At 38.9% G+C, this 20,460-nt stretch overlaps 1 protein-coding gene across 1 annotated transcript in view; it reads right to left on the bottom strand.

Annotated features, from left to right (window-relative positions):
• The window catches only part of SLC8A3 (solute carrier family 8 member A3), a 251,075-nt gene that overhangs the window by 190,844 nt on the left and 39,771 nt on the right, over positions 1-20,460 (bottom strand). Inside the window, exon 2 of the mRNA XM_081937752.1 lies at positions 13,839-15,661. Within this exon, the coding sequence (XP_081793878.1) occupies positions 13,839-15,604 (1,766 nt within the window). The 5' untranslated portion in view covers positions 15,605-15,661. The remainder of the gene's footprint in view (positions 1-13,838; positions 15,662-20,460) is intronic.

The raw sequence follows: 20,460 nt of genomic DNA, 5'->3' as shown, positions 1-20,460 counted from the left end.
TGGTTAAAGAAAGCTGAGCCATTCTCTTGTCCAGAACAAGATCAAGAGGCTCCCATAATTAAGTTAGAAATATCCTCAAGGGAGTATTATCCTACCACATGAAGTAGTCTGCCACACACATTATTTTTAAATTTGCAATCTTAAAGGGATTCTTTCCCTTCCACCCACCTATTCACACTTCTTAAATCTGAGATAAGGGTTAATCTACTGCTAATCAGACACAATTGCTGGTGTAGGTAGAATGGAAGCGTGCAAACAAAATTCTCTCCACTTGCTTCAGTTATAGTGCCACAAAAGCAAGAAATAACGGAATGATTTGCGATTTTCAGAAACAATGATGACTTATTCTGATTACAAATATTGGATAAGTTTAGATCTCACTGCAGACTAAATGCTGATTCAAGGACAATTCTGACCCTCCCCCCCCCCTTTTGTGTTTTCAATTGGACAGAAGGTAATTCTGAACTTCAAATAACATATATAATTGTAAATATAACTCAATCAATTTCAACAATAGCAGTTAATAGATCTTTAGGATATTAGAACTACCTTGGATCTCCGCTCCTTCCGCAAGAAACTCAAGACCCACCTGTTCTGACTAGCCGGCCTGGCCTAATTGTAATTGTAATTGTACTTACAGGGAACACCCACTACTGACCTTCCTGGATGGCTTTCTAAATTTTAAATTTTGGGGTTTTAACTGGTTTTAGAATTGTTTTTAATTATTTAATTAGTTTGGGTTGTATATACAGACGATATGTGTGCGTTGTTTTGTCTGATGTTTTATGTTATGTTTTGTTGTTTTATACACGAACGGTCTGTACACTGCCCCGAGTCCCTATGGGGAGAGGGGGCGGTCTATAAATTTAATAAAACCTAAACCTAAACCTAGGCTGGAGTATTGCAATTGAGAGTCACTTTGGTCTAATGGTTAAGGCCCCAGGATAGAAACAGGGAGACTATAAGTTCTAGCCCCACTTAGGCATGAAAGCTGGTTGGGTGACTTTGAGCCAGTTACTTTTTCTCTGTCCACAACATCAGGCGTCGGTGACATGCTAATTGGCCAATTCCTGTTGCAACCAATGGATTAAAAAAGGTTATTTCAAACAAACCCCAAACCCCAAAACAAAAAGCACTTATGGCAGAAATGCTAGGGAGAAAAAGAATTGAGATTGAAATCTGTGTGATCATATCTATATCTAAAAATTTTCAGCTGTGCTTTGTTGGAAACCTGCCTTCCAAATATGCTTGGCACAATCTTGCTCATGTATCATTTTTAAGATGTAACAAATGGAGATTTGATCACTGTGACTCCCAGGAAGACAGACTCTGCTAAGGTTTGGTAAATAGTTTTTTTTTTTTTAAATCATAGTCCCCATAACAATTCGAATTTCCTTAATGCCTTTGGCAACTATTGTTACTTTCATCCTACATGGATCAGTGGAAAAGAGCTTGTTAATGGGACAGGAATCTTAAATAAATAAATTACAGATATAAGATTCACTCAGACATTAAGAGAAGTACTTTGCAGAACAGATTCCCTTCCAAGGTAATCCAATACGAATGGGCAGGAGCTCACTTATTGATAAATAGGGGAGATAAGATTTCACCTCAATCTTATTTATAATATTAGCTCAGTTTTATTACTTTAAAGGGTTTAATGTAATACAGCTAATGAAAACAAAAGCAAAAAGCAAATCCTGGGTCCACCAATGCATTTTCGCCTGTTTATTATTAGTCTGAATGTTGCTTTTGGGCAAATGTCAGGCACAATGTATCAGTGTTGAGCACTGTATATCTAATGAAAAGTGACCCTGCGAACATATTAAATCCAAACTGTGATAATTATTTCACAGGGAAGATAAAAAGAGCCTTTTGCTGCTGGTCTGTCTGTTCCATTTCTCAAAAGATTCCCCTCACAGGACTAATTGTATTTAATATTCTGGAACATATTCTACCAAACTCGAAGTCTCACTGCTTCCTGGCATTGTCCCATGTGTCTGACAGAATTGCTAAAATAGTACAATGTTTTATTCCATTAATATAATAAGTGTATGAAGCTTATCAGTCCCTATCATTTTAACAACAAAGTTACATAGAGCCGATTTGGTCTACTGATTAAGGCAGCAGGCTAAAAACTAGGGGACTGAGTTCTAGTTCACTTTAGGCGTGAATGCCACTCACTCTCTCTCTCAGCCCGGCTCACTCATAGGATTGCTGTGGGGAAAACAGGAAGAAAAGGGAGTATTAGGTATGTTCATGCCATGAGTTATTAAGACAAAATAATTTTGTTGTACTGTCCATGGTGCTGAATGTATTTTTTTCCCTAAATGACTGCAGCATGTCTACCTTCTTAGAACTATCGAAAATTAGCTGCTCATTTTGACTGTTAAAATTAGTTCTCTGAATTGCTAAAAGGAACATGTGTTACCAATGTTGATTGCCAGAATTACAGACAAATCAGGCATGGTGAAAGCTGTTTTAAAATGGATTTGGGCTGATGACAGCTTTCTGAGGGAATCTGTTGAATATAGCCTCTAAATACCGGGTAAGGGGCTGACAGTCCAGATGCAGCTTCATCCTTTAGGATGGAACTAAATATCATAGGACAGACCAAAGAGTTTTAGAAAATTCCCGCCCCAATTTCAAATGTTGGAGGAAGTGATCATTTTGATATATAAGCGGACAAAGCACAATGGTAGTCATTTATTTTTAAAGTTCCTTTCCCTGTCAATTTGAAGTAACAAAACTACTAGGCTACACTTTGGAATTTTATCTTCTCAATCCAGAAGTTATTCTTCTAATTTTCCTAAGTCAAATGCACAATCCAAGATCTTTGTGGATGTATTCAAACCGCAATTCTTAAATATTCAGTTCTATTTCATCATTTCACCCTTACCATCCGTTTCTCTGCACTTTAAAACAATATATTAAAAACTCTTCAGCATGCTGCAGTGGTAAACTGAGGTCCCAGCACATGGCATTTTGTAAGTGCCCACAAATGTCTCCATCCATTTTTATTTTTATTTTTTGGGGAAAGAAAGGAAGTGAGGTGTGAAACCAATCTCTAAGGCACAACAGGTACACCCTGAACTTAATCCTCACACTTTGACCAGAGGGCAAGTGAGGCAGATGGAGAAAAATATCACTCTTCAGTATTTGAATAGTCACTCTAAGTTCTTTTTAAAAGATAACAATATAACAGCAAAACTTCTACGTCATTTTTAATGGAGGCAGAAGATACTGTTTAAAAAAAAGTAGTAGAGGGATAAATTCCAGCATGGTGTCTCCTTCCTTCCTTCCCACCTTCCTTCCTTGGAAAATAAGTATGTTGTGAAAATAGCTTTGTAGAAAAACAGTAAATTTATGCCCTATGCAGGGAGCAGGAATGTGCATGCAAGGATTGGCATGCATCAAAGTCCTATGGAGCCTAACATTATTTTCTCAGTGCAGATACAGGTAACTCTTGACTTAGAACTTGTCATTTAAAAAGTGTTTGGAGTTACAAAGGATTCAAAAAGGGCTCTATATCTACAGCACTACAGCCACCACAGTCATATGACCCTATTTGGAAGCTTGGCACCTGGCTCACCTTTACAGCTAGCTACTGCATCCCACAGTCACGTAACCACAATTTGTGATGGTTTTTGTTTTTTTACTGCTTTCCAGCAAACTGTACACACACATGCCCAAACTGAAAGGTGTGCACGTGGGAATGTGCGATTGTGTGGAAGTGAGCATGCACGGACATACAAGAACATGTGCATGCACGAACATGTACATGTGTGGGCATGCACATGCAAGGATATGTGCATGCATGGATATGCACACATGCACAGCAGAGACCCAAAGACCAGTGGGAGCTGACCAGTGGGAGGTGAGGCATCCCAACACCAGCAGTGCTTTTTCTTTTGTGAGTTTCTGTTTCATTGTTTGCAGGGAAATAGAAGCTCATGAAAGAAATGCCACAGAGATCTGACCTGGGGCAACAGCGCTCTACATGCCACTTCTGGCACAGTGCCATAGGTTTGCCATCACAGACCTAGTACTATTTCCTCTACACTAATGGAATCATCTACTACACCAATAGAGGCTATCCCATGCTCCATTTAGCAAATGAAATTTAAACTAGGTGGTATGGTGATGCTCAGCTATCTTTAGGACTTTACATACAAAGAGTTTCTCCATTTCCCCCCTCAAACTGGGCTGACGTATCATGTGTGCCATAGAATTAAGTCTTGGTAATCTTCAATATCTTTTTATATTAATGGTTTGGATCAGCGAAATGAACGTCTCGTTTTAAAATGGATCTACTTGCAACGATATGCAAACTAAAGGAAAGGAAATCTTTAAGCATAAGTGATAAATTGCTTGCTTAGCACCTTTTTAGCTCCAAAGCAATTAAGATGCTCATAGGGCAGAAAATTAATACTGAGCTCTTTTCTCCACAAAAGTGGAAAACACAGAGCAAATTTTCATATGAAGCAAAACTGGGTGGAGCAGCTATTATTTGAGAAGACAGAAATAAAATTAAAAATGATCTTGATGAAGAAACGGGCTGAAAATAAAATAATGACATGTAATAGAGAAAAATGTCAAATGACTTCATTTAGAAAAAAAAGAAATAAAATGCAGAGATAAAGAAAGGGGAACACTTCATTTAGTATTAATAGGTATTGAATGTGCTGAATCTGCATATAGTAGAGTTGAATATCAATAAGCCCAGACGTATGGCTGCTAAAACCGTGAGTGCAATTTTAGGGTGCATTAAAAGAAATAGTTGCCAAATCACAGGAAATAATAGGTCCTCTTTATTCTGCACTGGATAGACCTCATATTGAAAATTGTATTCCCTTATAAACATTGCATGTTAAAAAGGATATAGAGAAACTCAAACAGACTTGGAGATGGCAAAGATGACCAAGGGACTGTAAATCAGGTATTAGAAGGAAAGAAGGGAGTACTGAGACATATTTAGTCTTGAAAGAAGATTATTGAGGGAGATATAATATGATTCTTTGAGTGACTCCAGGGATGGCATAGAAAAGAATGCCATACTTTGTCTTTATTATCCAAAACAAATAGAGGTCTATAGGAAGGCACTTTCTAGCTGAACGACAGAGAAAAAATATCTTAATACCAGCAGTTTTATCATGGAACTGGTTTCTGAGAATCATGGTGAACATGTTCACTGAATATGTTTACGCTGAGAGTCAACAACCATCTGTCTATGGGGTCTTAATTTGGACTTCAGCACTGAACGAGAACTGGATTTAATGACCTTTTAAAATCCTATAATTCTATGGTACATGAATTAATTGAGACCAGCTCCATTTTAAATGTTAGATGGGTTCTTATTCATGGGGCAATCTAGAACAAAATGTTCAGAGTTTTAGAGCAGTGGGAAGAGGAGGGGGGGCAGTATAATTCCAAAAGTGCATTTGTTAAGTTCAAAATTCAAGTAAGATATCAGAGCATAGTTGCAGTAATAAAAAAAAGAATAATATGGTTTGCAAAGGTTGCTGCGATTGGGTCCCTGCAAGTAGGGTTATCCTCCTTGAGAAAAGGGATTGTTGGGCCAGCCTTGAAATCTGTGGGTGCCCCATCTTCAAGAATTTACTGCTGGACAATCACTCTCCAACCTTACTTTTTTAGGGAAGATTACTGAAAAGGTGGTTCTGTTAAGCTGTAAAAGACACTGGAAAAAATGGATTGCTTTTAGGCACAATATTGAGACAGTATTGACTGCACTAATGGATGAATCTGAGTGGTATAATGACATGCAGAAATGACCTTGGGAGACAGGAGGAAGAAATTCAGATTGGATAATCATCATATAAAAGATAGCAATAGCACTTAGACTTATATACTGCTTCAACAGTGCTTTACAGCCCTCTCTAAGCGGTTTACAGAGTCAGCATATCGTCCCCAACAATCTGGACTCTCATTTTACCCACCTTGGAAGGCTGGAAGGCTGAATCAACCTTGAGCCTGGTGAGATTTGTACTTGCAGGCAACCAGCAGTCAGCAGAAGTAACCTGCAGTACTGCATTCTAACCACTGTGCCACCACGGTTCTTATGGAGATAGGGATGGAGTATGGGAAGTGTTTTAGAATGGACCCTCCCTAGTTTTCCAGAGAGTAGAAGGTAAGGATGGGAGACACACTTTCAGACTTGCAAGATTCTGTTAATCTAACCATACAATAAAGATAGAGCTAGTACTGTATTCAAGTTGTGCTCTATGTCTATACTATTCCTGATGGTTAACTGGTGGAGCCAGAATGGGAGTGGTGTTACTTCTTGATTTCCCAGGGGCTTTTGAAACCACAGTCTGTGTGGTTTGGGGAAGTGGGCACTGTTCATTTACACATGTGACCACATCCTGGTGAGAGCAGGAGGCTAGAGCTAATGGCAGATAGCATTCTGCTTTAACTAATGTTCCTCATAGCAGTCATTTTGTAGATGGGCAAATCTTCCTAAACAGCCAGTTGGCAAATTGAGCCAATTGAGCAAGATCTCAAGATTTTAAATGTATTCATTACTCAAAAAGGTCCTTGATCCCTGCTATAAAGTATTCTACTGGGAAGTTCAACGAGGCCTTTTGAATTATTTAATCTTAGCAGATTTATGCATTTTAAGAAATGAGTGTCTCATATATGCATGTTGATATTTCAATAGGATTAAGGAAACCCTTTACTACCACCCTCATACATGCAGAGAGATAATGTGTAAGCATGTATATTAATCACAGAAGTCTAATTGAAAGGCAGGGGGATTTTTAAAAAGCCCTTTATTCTGTTGCTGTCCCGAAATCTGCAGCAATATCTAATTGAGATGATTACGATTAGGTTATACAACTGCAATTTAAGAATCACTGTCATGAAATCCTTCTATTCAATTGACATAAAGCCTTAATGAATGTTCTTCTGCAGATCAAAATGAACAGAAGGATTCACAAGGACAAACATGTGCTGTCAAGTTCTGATCAAAAATGGAAGATGCCTGCAGATTTGATAAAACAAATGGCCAGCAACACCACTAGTGGAAGCTAAGTTAGACCTACTATATACTGTACATTCTCATTCTACTGCAAGACTCAGAGGTGTCAAGAACGTTTCAACTGAGGAGGGAAAACCTTCTAACCCTAAGATTACAAAGCAAAATTAAACTTTCCTGACAACAGAAAGAAGTCAGAGAAAATACTTTTGCCCACACTTCTAAAATAGCTGAAGGAAGCACACACATTGCTAAGGTACACCAAACAGCAATATTATTTCATACCACAGTGAAGAGTAACTGAAACACCACCAGTCACAAACTAGTTGTTTAGTCTGTGTCAAAAATGGCATGTCAGCTGCTTTGTCTATGGTTACGTAAATTCATGTCCTCCCCATGAGCATTAATCTCACAGCCTTCCCACCAAGGTCTTTTAATGCTAAGAATGCTCCTCACATATCCTCTGCTGACATATTTCATTCAGATCACAGATTGTATGGGAGTTGCCTTGAATTGAAGATATCACAGATCCATCCATACACTATTCTTCATTCCATGTTCTTTTCATCAGCCACCATCATAAAGGCTATAAGAGGTCACAGAACAGATCAGCATGTCTCTGCTTTTAAAAACTGTCAGTGCGTCTAATTTCAATAGGCTGAGTTTACAAATTCTGAAAATATCTCCTCGTTTCCTTGCAAGCCATCCACCATATGCTCCAACCCTACGCAATCTATATAAGTGCAGCAATTAACAGTCTAACCTAGGGATCCAGTCACCCTTAAGTCACTTTGGTTCTATCACTATCTTTCAAATTAGCCCACCTCACAATTTTTTTATGAGGATAAAGTTCATACAAGAGAATTATGAATGCCATTTAAAGCTCTGGGAAGAAAAGCAGGAATGTAATTAACAGGTACCTAAATAAAAAGAAATAAGGTCATAGAAACATAAATCATAGAGGTGATCTAGTCTAACCCATTGGTCAGTGCAGGGACATCTCTGACAGATGACCAACCAGCCAATTTGAAGACCTGTTGTAAAGAAGAATTCAATCTTTATCATCGCAATTTTCTCTTCAACTCCTTGCAGCCAATTAATAATCATAGTTCTATGCAGCAAATATACAGTGAAAATCAAATGAAGGGAATAGGTATTTTTACAGAGATTATCTCCTAAGAAAAGAAGAAAGCATATCAGATGTACAACTTTGGAACACATCCAGCTAGGAGAATGTCAAGCCAATAATAAAACTTCCCCCTTGATATTAGACAGCTTTCTCAGTATCAAAACATTACAAGAGAGACATTTGTGACTCTGTCTAAAATATCAGTGCTTTTTAACATACCCTGTGTAAAATGTACCTTGTTCCAATTATCCATTCATCTCAATATTGGAAATATATTCATTTAAATATTTATCTTCAAATTGTCACAATTTCAATAGTTTAAATAGTTGTGATATTGTTTAGGCTATGGCATTTATGCCATTCAGTCTCATATTTAGGGAGATGGACAGCTAATTAACGCTAATAACAAATAAAATAAAATAATAATAAAACAAAACAAAATAAATACTCCATCAAAGCTGACACAAGCCAAAGCACAGAAAAACTCAAGAAGTAATGCAAAATCAGAAGATGTGGAGAGGCCCAGTCTATAGAATTGCCAAGAGTCAGGCACAACTGAATGGATATCATCATCATCATCATCATCATCATCATCATCATCATCAAATTAAATATACACAGACAATATCAGTGTGACCTATCCCAATATTAGAATTGACAGATTTAGAATTATACTAGGTTGCTGATAGCACTGACTTTCTGGTTTCCCCTATGAATAAAGGAGGTTAAAGCAGTGCAGAAAAGTTATTTTCTGCCTATCAGTGGAGGTTGAGAAGTAAGTACTTTCCACTGCCTTCTCCCACACGCATCAGCCCTAATCCATGCTCAATTTTCATTCTAAGATTTCTCTACTTGCATCAGTTGTTTATCACTCTCAGCTTCTCAGTAAATCAAGGGTCTGATCTGGCTGGCCGATGGAAGAAAACTGTTAGAGACCGTGGTATCAACTATCTAAGTTGGCCTTTTAGTCTACAGCTTTGAATATACATTTATTAAGAAATAATAATAGACTTCATGCAAAAGATTACTGATGGTCATTTCATTCACTGGGCTAATAGCCAACCTGTCTCCAAGTTTAATGCTGAAGAGTGATTCTTAATATTAAACTCTAATACTACTCTTGTAATGGAACCATGAATTTTATTGGCAAAGCCAAGGACATACTGCGTACTTAATTTGAAAGCTAATGTTATAAAATTACTAGAGCTATAACATTATCTCACTATGTAGACAATGCACCCAACCAATAAAACCAATAAAATAAACCCCATACAAGCAGAGGAAAATTGAGACCTCACTCAACTTTTACACCTCTATCACCAACCTACCAACCTCCTACACAATTTGGTAGCTTGCACAAATTCTAAACTGCATACAAAGCCTACGTCAGCAGACCTGCTTTTACAAATGCACACTTTTAGTAAGGATGGTAGGGCCAGGAATTGACCTATACTTCCACTTTCCCCATAAACAATTTTTTTAAAAAAGCACATCTCTGTCTGTGAAGGCACAGATGTGAACACAATAGCAAAATCCTCAGTGAAATCAATGCATCCAACCAGGCATAAAACAACTGAAAATGAGGGAAATACTGAAGAGAAGATTTGGCTTGGCATGCCAAATGGGTAACCCTAACCCTGACCTCACCCTATTCCTAAGAGGTCCATAAAAGGAGGCATGCATAAGTGCACCATTGCGCTTACTGTCCTGTCCTACTATCCCCATTTACTTGTACTCATTCCTTGTTCATGTCCATTGAGATTGTCTTTGCAACGTTTCGGCAGGATCTCACCTGCCATCTTCAAGCGTGGGCTTAAAATAGCCCACGCTTTTAAGCCCACGCTTGAAGATGGCAGGTGAGATCCTGCTGAAACGTTGCAAAGACAATCTCAACCTTACACGGGAAAAGACCCGAATACAACAAAACCAGCATACCTACACCCGTGAAAATCTACGAAAACATATATATATATATATATGGATCCGCTCCAGGTTTCTTTTTCCATATCAGTTTAAAACCCAGGTTAAAAGGGTTAGGGATATATGTGCTCCAAAGTCCCTTGAATTTGAAAAAAACTTGCACTAAAATAAATGAAACTTACTTGATAGATTTTAAGGCACTACAGCTGTATATACCAGCCAGTGTTGCACTACTAAGTATTAAAAGAATCAGCTCTGAGAACATTAGATGATTAAAAAAAATAAAGACAAAAACAAACAAACAAAACAAAACCCTTCCGAAGCCTATGGGCTTGATTCTGCTGCCGTTCCTATTAAAGCCTTGAGAACAAACATGAATTACTGCTGTGCTGAATCTTAGTGGCAGTAAAGGGGGGGGGGGGTTGAAAATTGCTGTTTGAAACTCAAGTAAAAAAAGGACAACAGGAAGAAGAAGAAAAAAGCTTCCAGTGAAATATTTGAGTGAAGATCTGAAGCACATATTAATGGGAGGCAGACTCATGGGAAAGAAGGCTCCAGAGTACCTAAATAAATAAATAAATCTATGGATACTAAATATTGATCACTAACTGCTATAGGTAGTAGTGCTACAGAAGTGCTATCAGCAGAATTTAGATGGGGGTAATTTTTCTAGGCTCCTAACCTGTAAGAAGATTGATGAAATGTTGGCTTCCAGTCTATGACCAGAGCTGATCCAGGTACCATTTGCAAATGGTCTACTCAGTGGTGGAATTCCATATTTGAAACACCCTCTACTGACACCAATGCTCTGCCTTTTCTAGTGGCAAACCGAATTTTTTTTTCTATGCATGGTGCTTTTGAAGTCATTCTTGAATCTCACTCTATGTTTACAATTCGACTCATGTTATTGTATTTAATTTTTTCTGACCTAAAGCTTTAGGATGAAGATGCAATACACAAATTCCCCAAACACCTATAGAATCCAGGAGGGATTTTACAGAGGCGAAGCTGAAAACATGCAAAAAACCAGCAGATTGTCAGCTCTGTTGGGAGAAGCAAGTAAAAATGGAATCTACATTACCTGCAGGATTAAGCAGTAATTTATAAACATTAGATTCCCAATGAAATCACAATGTGTTCAAAGAAAATCATCTCGACCAGTTATATGCCAACAGTATATTTTTCCGGCCCAAATGTAGGTGAGGAAACTTTGACCATACAAGAGTTACAGAAGCAATAAGTAAGAACTGTGGCAGGATCAACTTCCTTCAAAATTTTGCTTCAGAGATTCCCCCCTCCCCCCCTTATATCTTAAAGAATCAAAATTGTTTTATCTCCTTCAATGTTTTAATGAGATTCCTTTCCATTGCCACTTATAGGTTAAGAAAATGCCTCCACTGCAATCATCTCTGGGCAATGGCTTGTGAAGAACTGGTGCTTAAATAAATAAATATATCCCCAAGGAGGCCAAAATCTACTGCCTGGCACATCTTTTGTACAACTGTGAAATGTGAAAGTACGAACATGATACTCCCTGCCGATGTTCACTGTGAGTATGTTGGGTGTACACAAAAATTCATCATCGCTTAGCTGAGCACAGTGGTTTAAAGCAGGGGTCTCTAACCTTGGCTGGGGATTTCTGGGAATTGAAGTCCGCCAGGCTTAAAGTTGCCAAGGTTGGAGACCCCTGCTTTAAAGGACTTATGTTAATGTTTGCTGGAACACAACTCAGCTAAGCCAATAACCTGACTACAGGTAGTCCTCGACTTACAACAGTTCATTTAGTGACTGTTTGAAGTCAGAACAGTGACTTGTGACCATTTTTCACAGTTATGATCGTTACAGCATCCCCATGGTTACATGATTTACATTCAGATGATTGACAACTGGCTCACATTTATGATGGTTGCGATGTACCGGGTTCATGTGATTTGCCTTTTGCGACCTTCTGACAAGCAAAGTCAATGGGGGGGAAGCCAGATTCACTTAACAACCATGTTACTCACTCAACAACTGTGACAAGAAAAATCATATAATGGGGCAAAACTCACTTAACACATTTTTCACTTAATGACCTAAATTTTGAGCTCAATTGTGGTCGTAAGTTGAGGACTACCTGTACACTGAAACAGAAGCTCTCTCTCACACTTTTTGATCATATTTAAAATACCAGGAGTGGACCGCAGCCTAGAGGCCAGGCCTGAAGGCCCACCCTTCTATCCAAGTAGTTTTGAATCCTCTTGTGAACGAGCTGAGCATCTGCAGAAGCCTAATCAATATGGGAAAGACTAACGAACCATTATGTGAAAGCCACTTGCAAGTAGAACTCCTTGGTCTGAATAATCTGGTGTTTCTCTGACAAACCAGCAACTATTTGACACATCTGATGTAGCACAACATGCAGAATCTCCCCCTGAAGGAACAGAAAATTAGGGTCGGGTAATTAAGGTAATTAACTGTGAAAATGCAGTGAGCATGTGTGATGTAATTTGCTATGATGTCAGTGGGCAAGATTTTTTAAATGCCACATTATTGTTTCTATAAGTGCTTTAGACCTTTGCTTACCGGAGCATAGGCGATGCATTAAATCAAGTCACAATGTTAATCAGTTTTATCTCCGTTTGGTCATTCCACACTAACTGGCAAGAGTTCTCTCAAATTAAAGGCAGATATAATGTCCTACTTTTGTTTTTTACTAGTCATGTAAAATCATTAGACTATCTGCTTTTTCCTGAGCAAGGTGGGGACAGGATGCTAATTTGCTTGCATTCCATAACAGAATCTCACAGTGACATCAACTGGAATAAACTGTAGAGATGCACAGAGGAAAACACATCCATGGAGTGGATTGTTATGTTGTAAAAGACTATTATTAAGGCTTTCCTGAAAGAGATGATTACATTGGAGGCATATTAATTCTTCCCTCTTCCACGTTTAAATGAAAACCTTTTGAATCAAAAGAAAGTGGCAATAGAAAAGGAGCATGTAACCAAATTCTGTCTTGTGAATGTTTGTTATTAATGTTCAAGCAGACTTTGCTAATGGAGGAATTTGTTTACAGAATCTGCTATGTCAGAGATTAATATAGTAATATAGTATACTGTATCATTATTTAGCAATACAGAAACCCATTATAGTAAAAACTAATTTGCTATATGAAAATTATTTGAGTCCGTTCTTGAAAACTGAAAGATTCTTCTCAAAGTAATCAACAATATAGAACTATTATTGCTTTTTTTTTAAAAAAGAAATTATTAATTTGGTTCATGAGAAGAATAGCTCATTGATGAGAGCAGCCTTCCCCAACCAGATGCCCTCTGGATGTGTTGGATTTTAAATTTCATAATTCCCAGACAGCATAATCCACAGGAGAAGAAATCTAGCCTATCTGGAAGGCGGCAAATTGGGGAATGTAAGATTAACTTGGTAATTTAAGGTTCTGACTGCCAAGGATAATTCAATTCATTAAGTACTTGCAGCTAACATGATCAAGATTTTATCGGCTTAAGTTTTGAAGTATTTTAGTATTGAATCTTGGCTGATTCTTTAAAATAAATATTAGGTAACTGTTAGGCTATTGAGACCATCAAAAAGCTTCTATATATCCATTAATTCATCTCTTAAAAAGAGAAGGAACTAGATCCTGCTACAAGGTTCTTGTGAAGGGAAGGGAAGTATGGAAACTAGAGGAGAGGAGAGGACAGTCCATGTTGCCCATGTTTACCTGTGATGGATGAAAATTGTAGGGTTAAATTCAGATGACTATTAAAATAAAGAAAATTAGTTACTTACAGAGTTTCATCATTCTTGAATTCCAGTTCTCCATAACTGTCTTCAAAATCTTCTCCACCTCCTTTTGCTGTTCCTTCAACTGTTCTAAAGGGGACAATGACTGTACCCCGTGCACCAGATGTTCTAAGAACTTTCACCTCCATCACACCAATGCTCTCACTGATATGTATCACATCACACTCGAAGGTGAAGATGCCTGCATGGTCATCATCTAAGATAGTCACAGTAGCCACACAAGGTGAGACCAGTATGGCCTTGGGATATGGCAGTTTGTTGAGTTCAGGGGGTTCCTCTGCATCAATCACCCGTAGGTTGCTAAGACGCACGAAAAAGTGCTCATCCTCTTCAAAGATATCATCATCAATGATCCCTATGGAGAACTCTTTCTGGGTCTCCCCAGACTTCAAAACAACTGTCCCTTCTGTAAATTCGTAGTCAGCCCCAGCATTAGCAGAGCCATCTTCTGTTTTGTAATCCACATGTATGGTCTTGGAGACATCACCTCCTCTCCGGACAACAGTTAGGAGGACAGCACCACAGTTCTCAAGACACTGATAGGAGCAAGGATCAAAATAAATTTTGGAGATGAATTCTTCTGGCTCCTCTGGCCGTACTTCATGCAAGCTAGTACTCCTCTTGGCTTGCTCAGCTGCATGCTTTTTGAGAATATTTCCTGCTCCAGTCATCATCCTGGTAGCTTGAATCCGATAGAACGCTCTGCTTTTTTGCTGGTGGGATAAAGCATAGTAGTTGGCCATTTCTACCAGCTGATCTAAGTCTTTTTCTGGGTGCTTTTGTTTCAGGTCCTTGAGGATCCGGATCATATCTTTGCGAGACTCATCCACCTCTTTCCCCTCCATAGGCACTAGATTTCCATCTAAAAAATGGGAGTTCATCATCTTACCATCCATTTCAATCCCTTTGGGGTGATCCCCTTCTGTCTCAATGATAATACCCCTGTGTTTGTCAGTACGGTACTTTTTGTGCATATATTTATAGAGAAACAGCCTTCTGTCTGCAATCCAAGCCAGGATGACACAAACAGGGAAGAAAAACAGAGTGAGCAAGCCTTCCCATACCTGAACCACGCCGGGAGAAAAGACCGCAAGGATCATGTATAACCAGATATAGGCAAAAATGCTCCAAGCAGCCGTGACAAAGAAAACTCTCAAATGTTTTATCTTCCTCGTCTCCCCATCAGGAATGACATACACACAGATGGCGATGATGATAAACATATTGAAAGCTGCACTACCCACGATGGTGGAAGGGCCCAGCTCACCAGCAATGAATCCATGACCACATACCTCTATCAATGACAAAAGGATCTCCGGGGCAGAGGAACCAAGAGCCATGAGGGTCAAATTGGACACCGTTTCATTCCATATTCGGATGGTGGTGGTGATGGCTTCTCCGTTGGGTTTCCTGACTGTAATCTCTTTCTCTTGAGATGTAATGACTTCTATGGAAGCCATGAAACGGTCGGCAATGATAGAAACTCCAAGAAACATATATATGAGTGCCACAAAATAAACAATAACTCTGGCAATTTTGTCCCCCAAGGATGGGTTTTCTGGGTACCATATTGGCAAGATAACACCCTCCTTGCACTCAGAAGAACCGGAGCACGAGTTGTTATGTCCTATGTTTGGTGAATCTGTCCCTGTGCCAGCATCTACTTGTAGACCATGTAAAAATAGGACAAACATAAAAAGCCCAAACCGGAGGAAGGCTGAGGTGACAGGTTGTAACTTTAACCGCGCCATACACAAGGCTTAACATCCACAGCACAGGAGCAAATATCTTCTGTTCAGGTTAAGAATCTGAAATAAAGAGATTAAAACCATGAGACTGAAAGAAATAAAAGAAAGAACTGACATTGCAATTAATGCAATTAATATCAATATATTATGTTATTCACAACTAGTTATACTACCTTATGTATAGTAATCATATTTGGTTAATTTTACATGGATCACGCAAGGTTGAATTATTTGTTTATCAGTAGAATAGAGGGAAACTGTCTGTACTGAGCACAGAACAATCAACCTTGTTATTTATCTTAGACATGATTAGCATCTTGATATCAACTGAATTGTTATCAAACAATCACATCAGGTATTCCAATTTTGCCCTAAAGCAAGATAACATGATAAATTGGCACTTGTTTATGATATAATCCTATGAATTTTGGTTAGAATAAAATCCTAGTAATTCCTAGTAAAGAGCACCAAAATGTTGTGAAGCCAACACTAACTTTAACTGATTGATTGCAACTCTACCACCAAGGAAATTGGATTGAGACACTCAATAAACTCAATGCCCAAACAGGAGGTTGAACTGGGTTTCCCCGCTTCAGCTTTTCCTGGTCCAAATCCAGCATCTTAACCAGATTTTGATTTGATTTGAATTGTGTAAGTGGCTGTCCACCTTACAAGGTAGTCCAGACAACAAGCACATCCAGAAGTACTAGCTCTATCATTACGGTAGATTAAACAATCTTGCAAGTCTGAAAGTAGATGTCTCTCCCTTCACCTTTCCAGATGAAGAAACTAGGGATGATCCCTTTTAAGATGTTTACCTATACCTATTCTTTATGTGGATTCAGCTGCCCTTTATCTGACTATTGCCTACTCTACTCTTCCTTGTGTCTTCCAGCTCCATTCCCACATACTATTACAGTTGTTGTAACAACACTGGGGGTATGGCATAGGTATTTAAAATAAATAAATACAGAACAGGCTCAATATTTCAAAAGGATGATAGTATGTTCTGTTAAGAACTGGATGTCCATTAATAAGACATAGATCTCATTTGAGCATCTAATAAGACATAGTTAATGTGGCTTAAGTCTACTCTCTTTTCTTTTGGAAAGCATCATTAAAGAAGATTGGGGAGAGAGAGAGAGAGAGATACAGAGAGAGAGGAGAGAGAGGGGAAGATAGAGGGGGAGAGATACAGAGAGAGGGAGAGAGAGAGATTTCAGTGCCATTGTAACTTTGAATGGTCTCTAAATGAACTGCTTTAAGTTGACAACTACCTGTAGTTGGCAAAGTTGAGGGAAGAAGAAGAGAAAGACAACAGATAAAATGGAAGGATTGAGCCAAAGACTTATTTCTAGCAAGCAGTTGTCTGTGTAATTATCAGACGTCAATGGAATCTAACTAACTCATGTCCAATAGCTAAACAAGCTATTTTGACATTTGAGGCCAATTACCTATACATTCTTCTTGCTGATAGTCCAAATGCAACATAAATAAATTAAATGTTATGGGTTGCCCTTTTATGATATTCCAAATGCCTTGTTGTGTTAATAATATGGATGGACAGCTCCATTAACATTGCCAACATGGAGAAATACACCATTTTTTAATTTTTGAGCCATCAATACGGAGAGCAAAATCAGCAGGGGTCATGTGGGGTGAGGCAGCAGCCTAGAAAATATTTATGCTGCCTTGAACTCCTTCCCTCCTTCTCGGGAATCCAATCTCACATTTTGAGCAGCAGACGCAAATGCAAGACCTATTAATGCTCACTACTGCCAAGATCTATCTACTGTTTTCTGAAGTCTGAATTTAAACAATCTATTTGCAGGCTTGAATGGTCAGACATTCCTATTTGGGGAAATGTTCAGCAGCATTGTTAGGGGAACTTTATGCACATGGAGCAAAATAGTTTACATGCCTAATCATGGACCAGAAATCCAGGTTATTGAAAATCCAAACAAATTGTAACATAAAACACATTGCAGGAATCATTTGAACATTATCAGTGTAGACAGGTATATATCTAAAAGGGTAGTTTTCTCATTGGGTTGCTTCACTTCTTCCTAAATATTAATAATTATTGATGTTTAATATCAATGAATAATAAAAAAGTCTTCTAGATAAGACTGTTAAACGACAAGCAAAAGTAGAAGGAACAAATAATGACATGAATGGAAAGAAATAGGGATGACAAAGTGAAGGAAACAGCAGATTTCATATCAAACAGTCTTGGTTGAAGCTTGAAATGAAATAATACATCTTCTAGGCCAAGGGACCCCAACCCCCCGTCTTTGGGCTGGTACTGGACCACGGCATGCCAGAAACTGGGCCACATAAACAAGTGAAGCCCTATCCGCAGGATGCAGGCAGCACACAAAACCACGCCCCCTCTGGTCCACAAAAAAAACCTCTCCACGTGGAACCGGTCCCTGGTGCCCGAAAGATTGGGGGCCACTGTTCTAGCCATTATACTGATTGTTTCAGACATGAGAGATTCTTTCTGCCTTCCTCTCTGAAAATCCAATCACTTGTTTCCTTTTTTTTATTTAGATCTGACTTTCTAGAAATGAGAGATTAAGACTACAAACAAGAATCTGGTGCAAAACCTCACATCCTCTTTTTAATTAGTCAAAGTATATCAATGTTGCTGGAAGTCTTAGTGACAAATACTTTTAAGGGAGGTAGCGGACACATTTCTGTGCTCTCACAGTAGGCAGTGACTAGAATCTCCAGTGCTACAACTAAGGCTGGAAGACAATGTTCTTTTTGCAGAAGATAAATAAATATGGGAGCCAAGGTCTGGTGAAGTGTAGCTCAAGATTAAGCTTTCAGCCAGCAGGAACTATGGTGTAATATCACTCATAATCCTTAGGGACAAATAGCCTTTGACAAAGAAAGGGCCAATAATTTTCAAATTCCGCAGGGGGACATTGTATGCCAATCTGTAACTGGAATCATATAAACGTCAAGAGTCCAAAGGCACACTAAAGACTAACTGATGGCGCAGATTTCCAAAAACTGGAGACTATCATTAAAATATTTGATCCTCACAGGAAATATTACGTGTGTGTGTGTGTGTGTGTGTGTGTGTGTGTGTGTGATCAGTACTTTTCTAACAGTCACAAAATGTAACAGCTTCCACTTATTTTCAATTACTGTCAGATCATGCAATATTGAAATAATCTCACAGATTTTAATAAGTATAATAATTCTTCAGCTTCTTAATAATACAGTATTGTCCAACACGGTAATTCTTAAAGAGATTAGAGGAACTGTTAGGGAATGATAGGGCCATCCCAATTTAGACCAGTTTATTGTGTGTGTTCAAGATCATGCCCAGATTATATGCTACTACACTTGCTATCCATGTTACCTAGTTATCCTTCTTAAGAACATAAGAAAAATCCAACTAATCCAGGATGGCCGATCAAATACAATCAGGAAATTCACAATAATAGCCCTATTCTTCTTTTCCCCAACAACAGTTATCTACAGTTTGTTGCCTGTAATTAAGGAAACGCTAGTAGCCATCAGAAAAAAGTAGTTGTCAGTAGTCCTGATCTTCATGAATTTCTGTAGTCCCCTTTTAAAATCCTGTAAAATTATAATCATGTCTGATGATAGTGTTCCACAGTTAACCTATGTGTTTAGATTTTTTAATGGACCCTAGGCAACAAACTGCATCATGCCATACATCTTTCAAAACACTTGAGCGTTCCACTTGCCCCGTTTAGATATTCCAAATAAAGATATAAACACGTATTATAATAATTGGAAATGTTGCTTGTCTAGAGAAATGCACAATCTTAGCTGTATGTTTGACTTATGCGAGCCAACTGCCTGTACATTGCTGGCAGCAATTCCATCTCTTCTCAGTAACCCTTTAAATTATGAAACATAACAATCGAAAGAAGCCAGGAATCCTCAGCCTTTGGGGGCTGATATAGAGTGCATTTAGAATTTTGGAACGTAAGGTGTTGCATAATGCGAGTACATTTTGGAACACAATATGGGCACTCTCACAAAAGGGCATCACCACTTACAGAATATAGATTTATATGAATGCTCTCTACTGTATTTTCCAACTTGCCCTCCACAGGAAGCTTTTCATTCCTTTGCTTGCAATTTGGACACCCTTCAAACAAAGCACTGGATCTCAGCCATCCATCATGTCCAATGAAGGCTTACAGTATCCACTGAAGCCCAGGGGCTTTGGGGAGTGGGAGAACAAAGAAGAATCTGGACTTCACAGCCTTTCAGTTTCTCATTTTTGCTTATGTAATTAAAAAAAAAACACAGTAAAAACCAGGAAGGTCAGATTAGTAGCTGCCAAAGGAGACCTCGTGGGCACCTTGTTGTCTACAGATGCCACATTTGGGATCTGAGGACTTGGTTAACTTTCGAAAATCAGCATATATTGATCCTCTATTCCCAACATACCTGTCCTCAAAAATATCTTGTTAGAAAGGAGAGGCTGCCCCCCCCCCCAGCTGAAAGAGGAATTGAATACGGACATGCCTGGACTGTGGAAACTATCTAATGTGCACTGTGCAGTGGTGGGTTCCAGATTCCGTTCCAACCGGTACGGTTGAAATGGTCCCGGCATCACCCACATGCATGTGCGTGGAGCGCGCATGCGTTGTAGCTGGAAATGACGCTTCCACAAGTCTCTGCGACGCTCCAGCTGCTCAGCGGAGTGTTGCACAGGCGCTGTATGTGCCATGCACATGCACGGAAGCACCGACAGCTTTAAAACACAGTAAGTAGCTCGGGCGGGTGGGTAGGCCCACCGGAGCCCCGGAACGGAACAGTACCCAGTGCTCCGGGCTGGCTCCGGTACGCCGGTAGCGGGGCAT

The sequence above is a fragment of the Natrix helvetica genome (assembly GCF_964273705.1).
Source record: "Natrix helvetica genome assembly, chromosome: 1".
In the NCBI taxonomy this organism is placed as follows: Eukaryota; Metazoa; Chordata; class Lepidosauria; order Squamata; family Natricidae; genus Natrix; species Natrix helvetica.
This window is presented reverse-complemented; position numbering and strand designations above follow the sequence as displayed.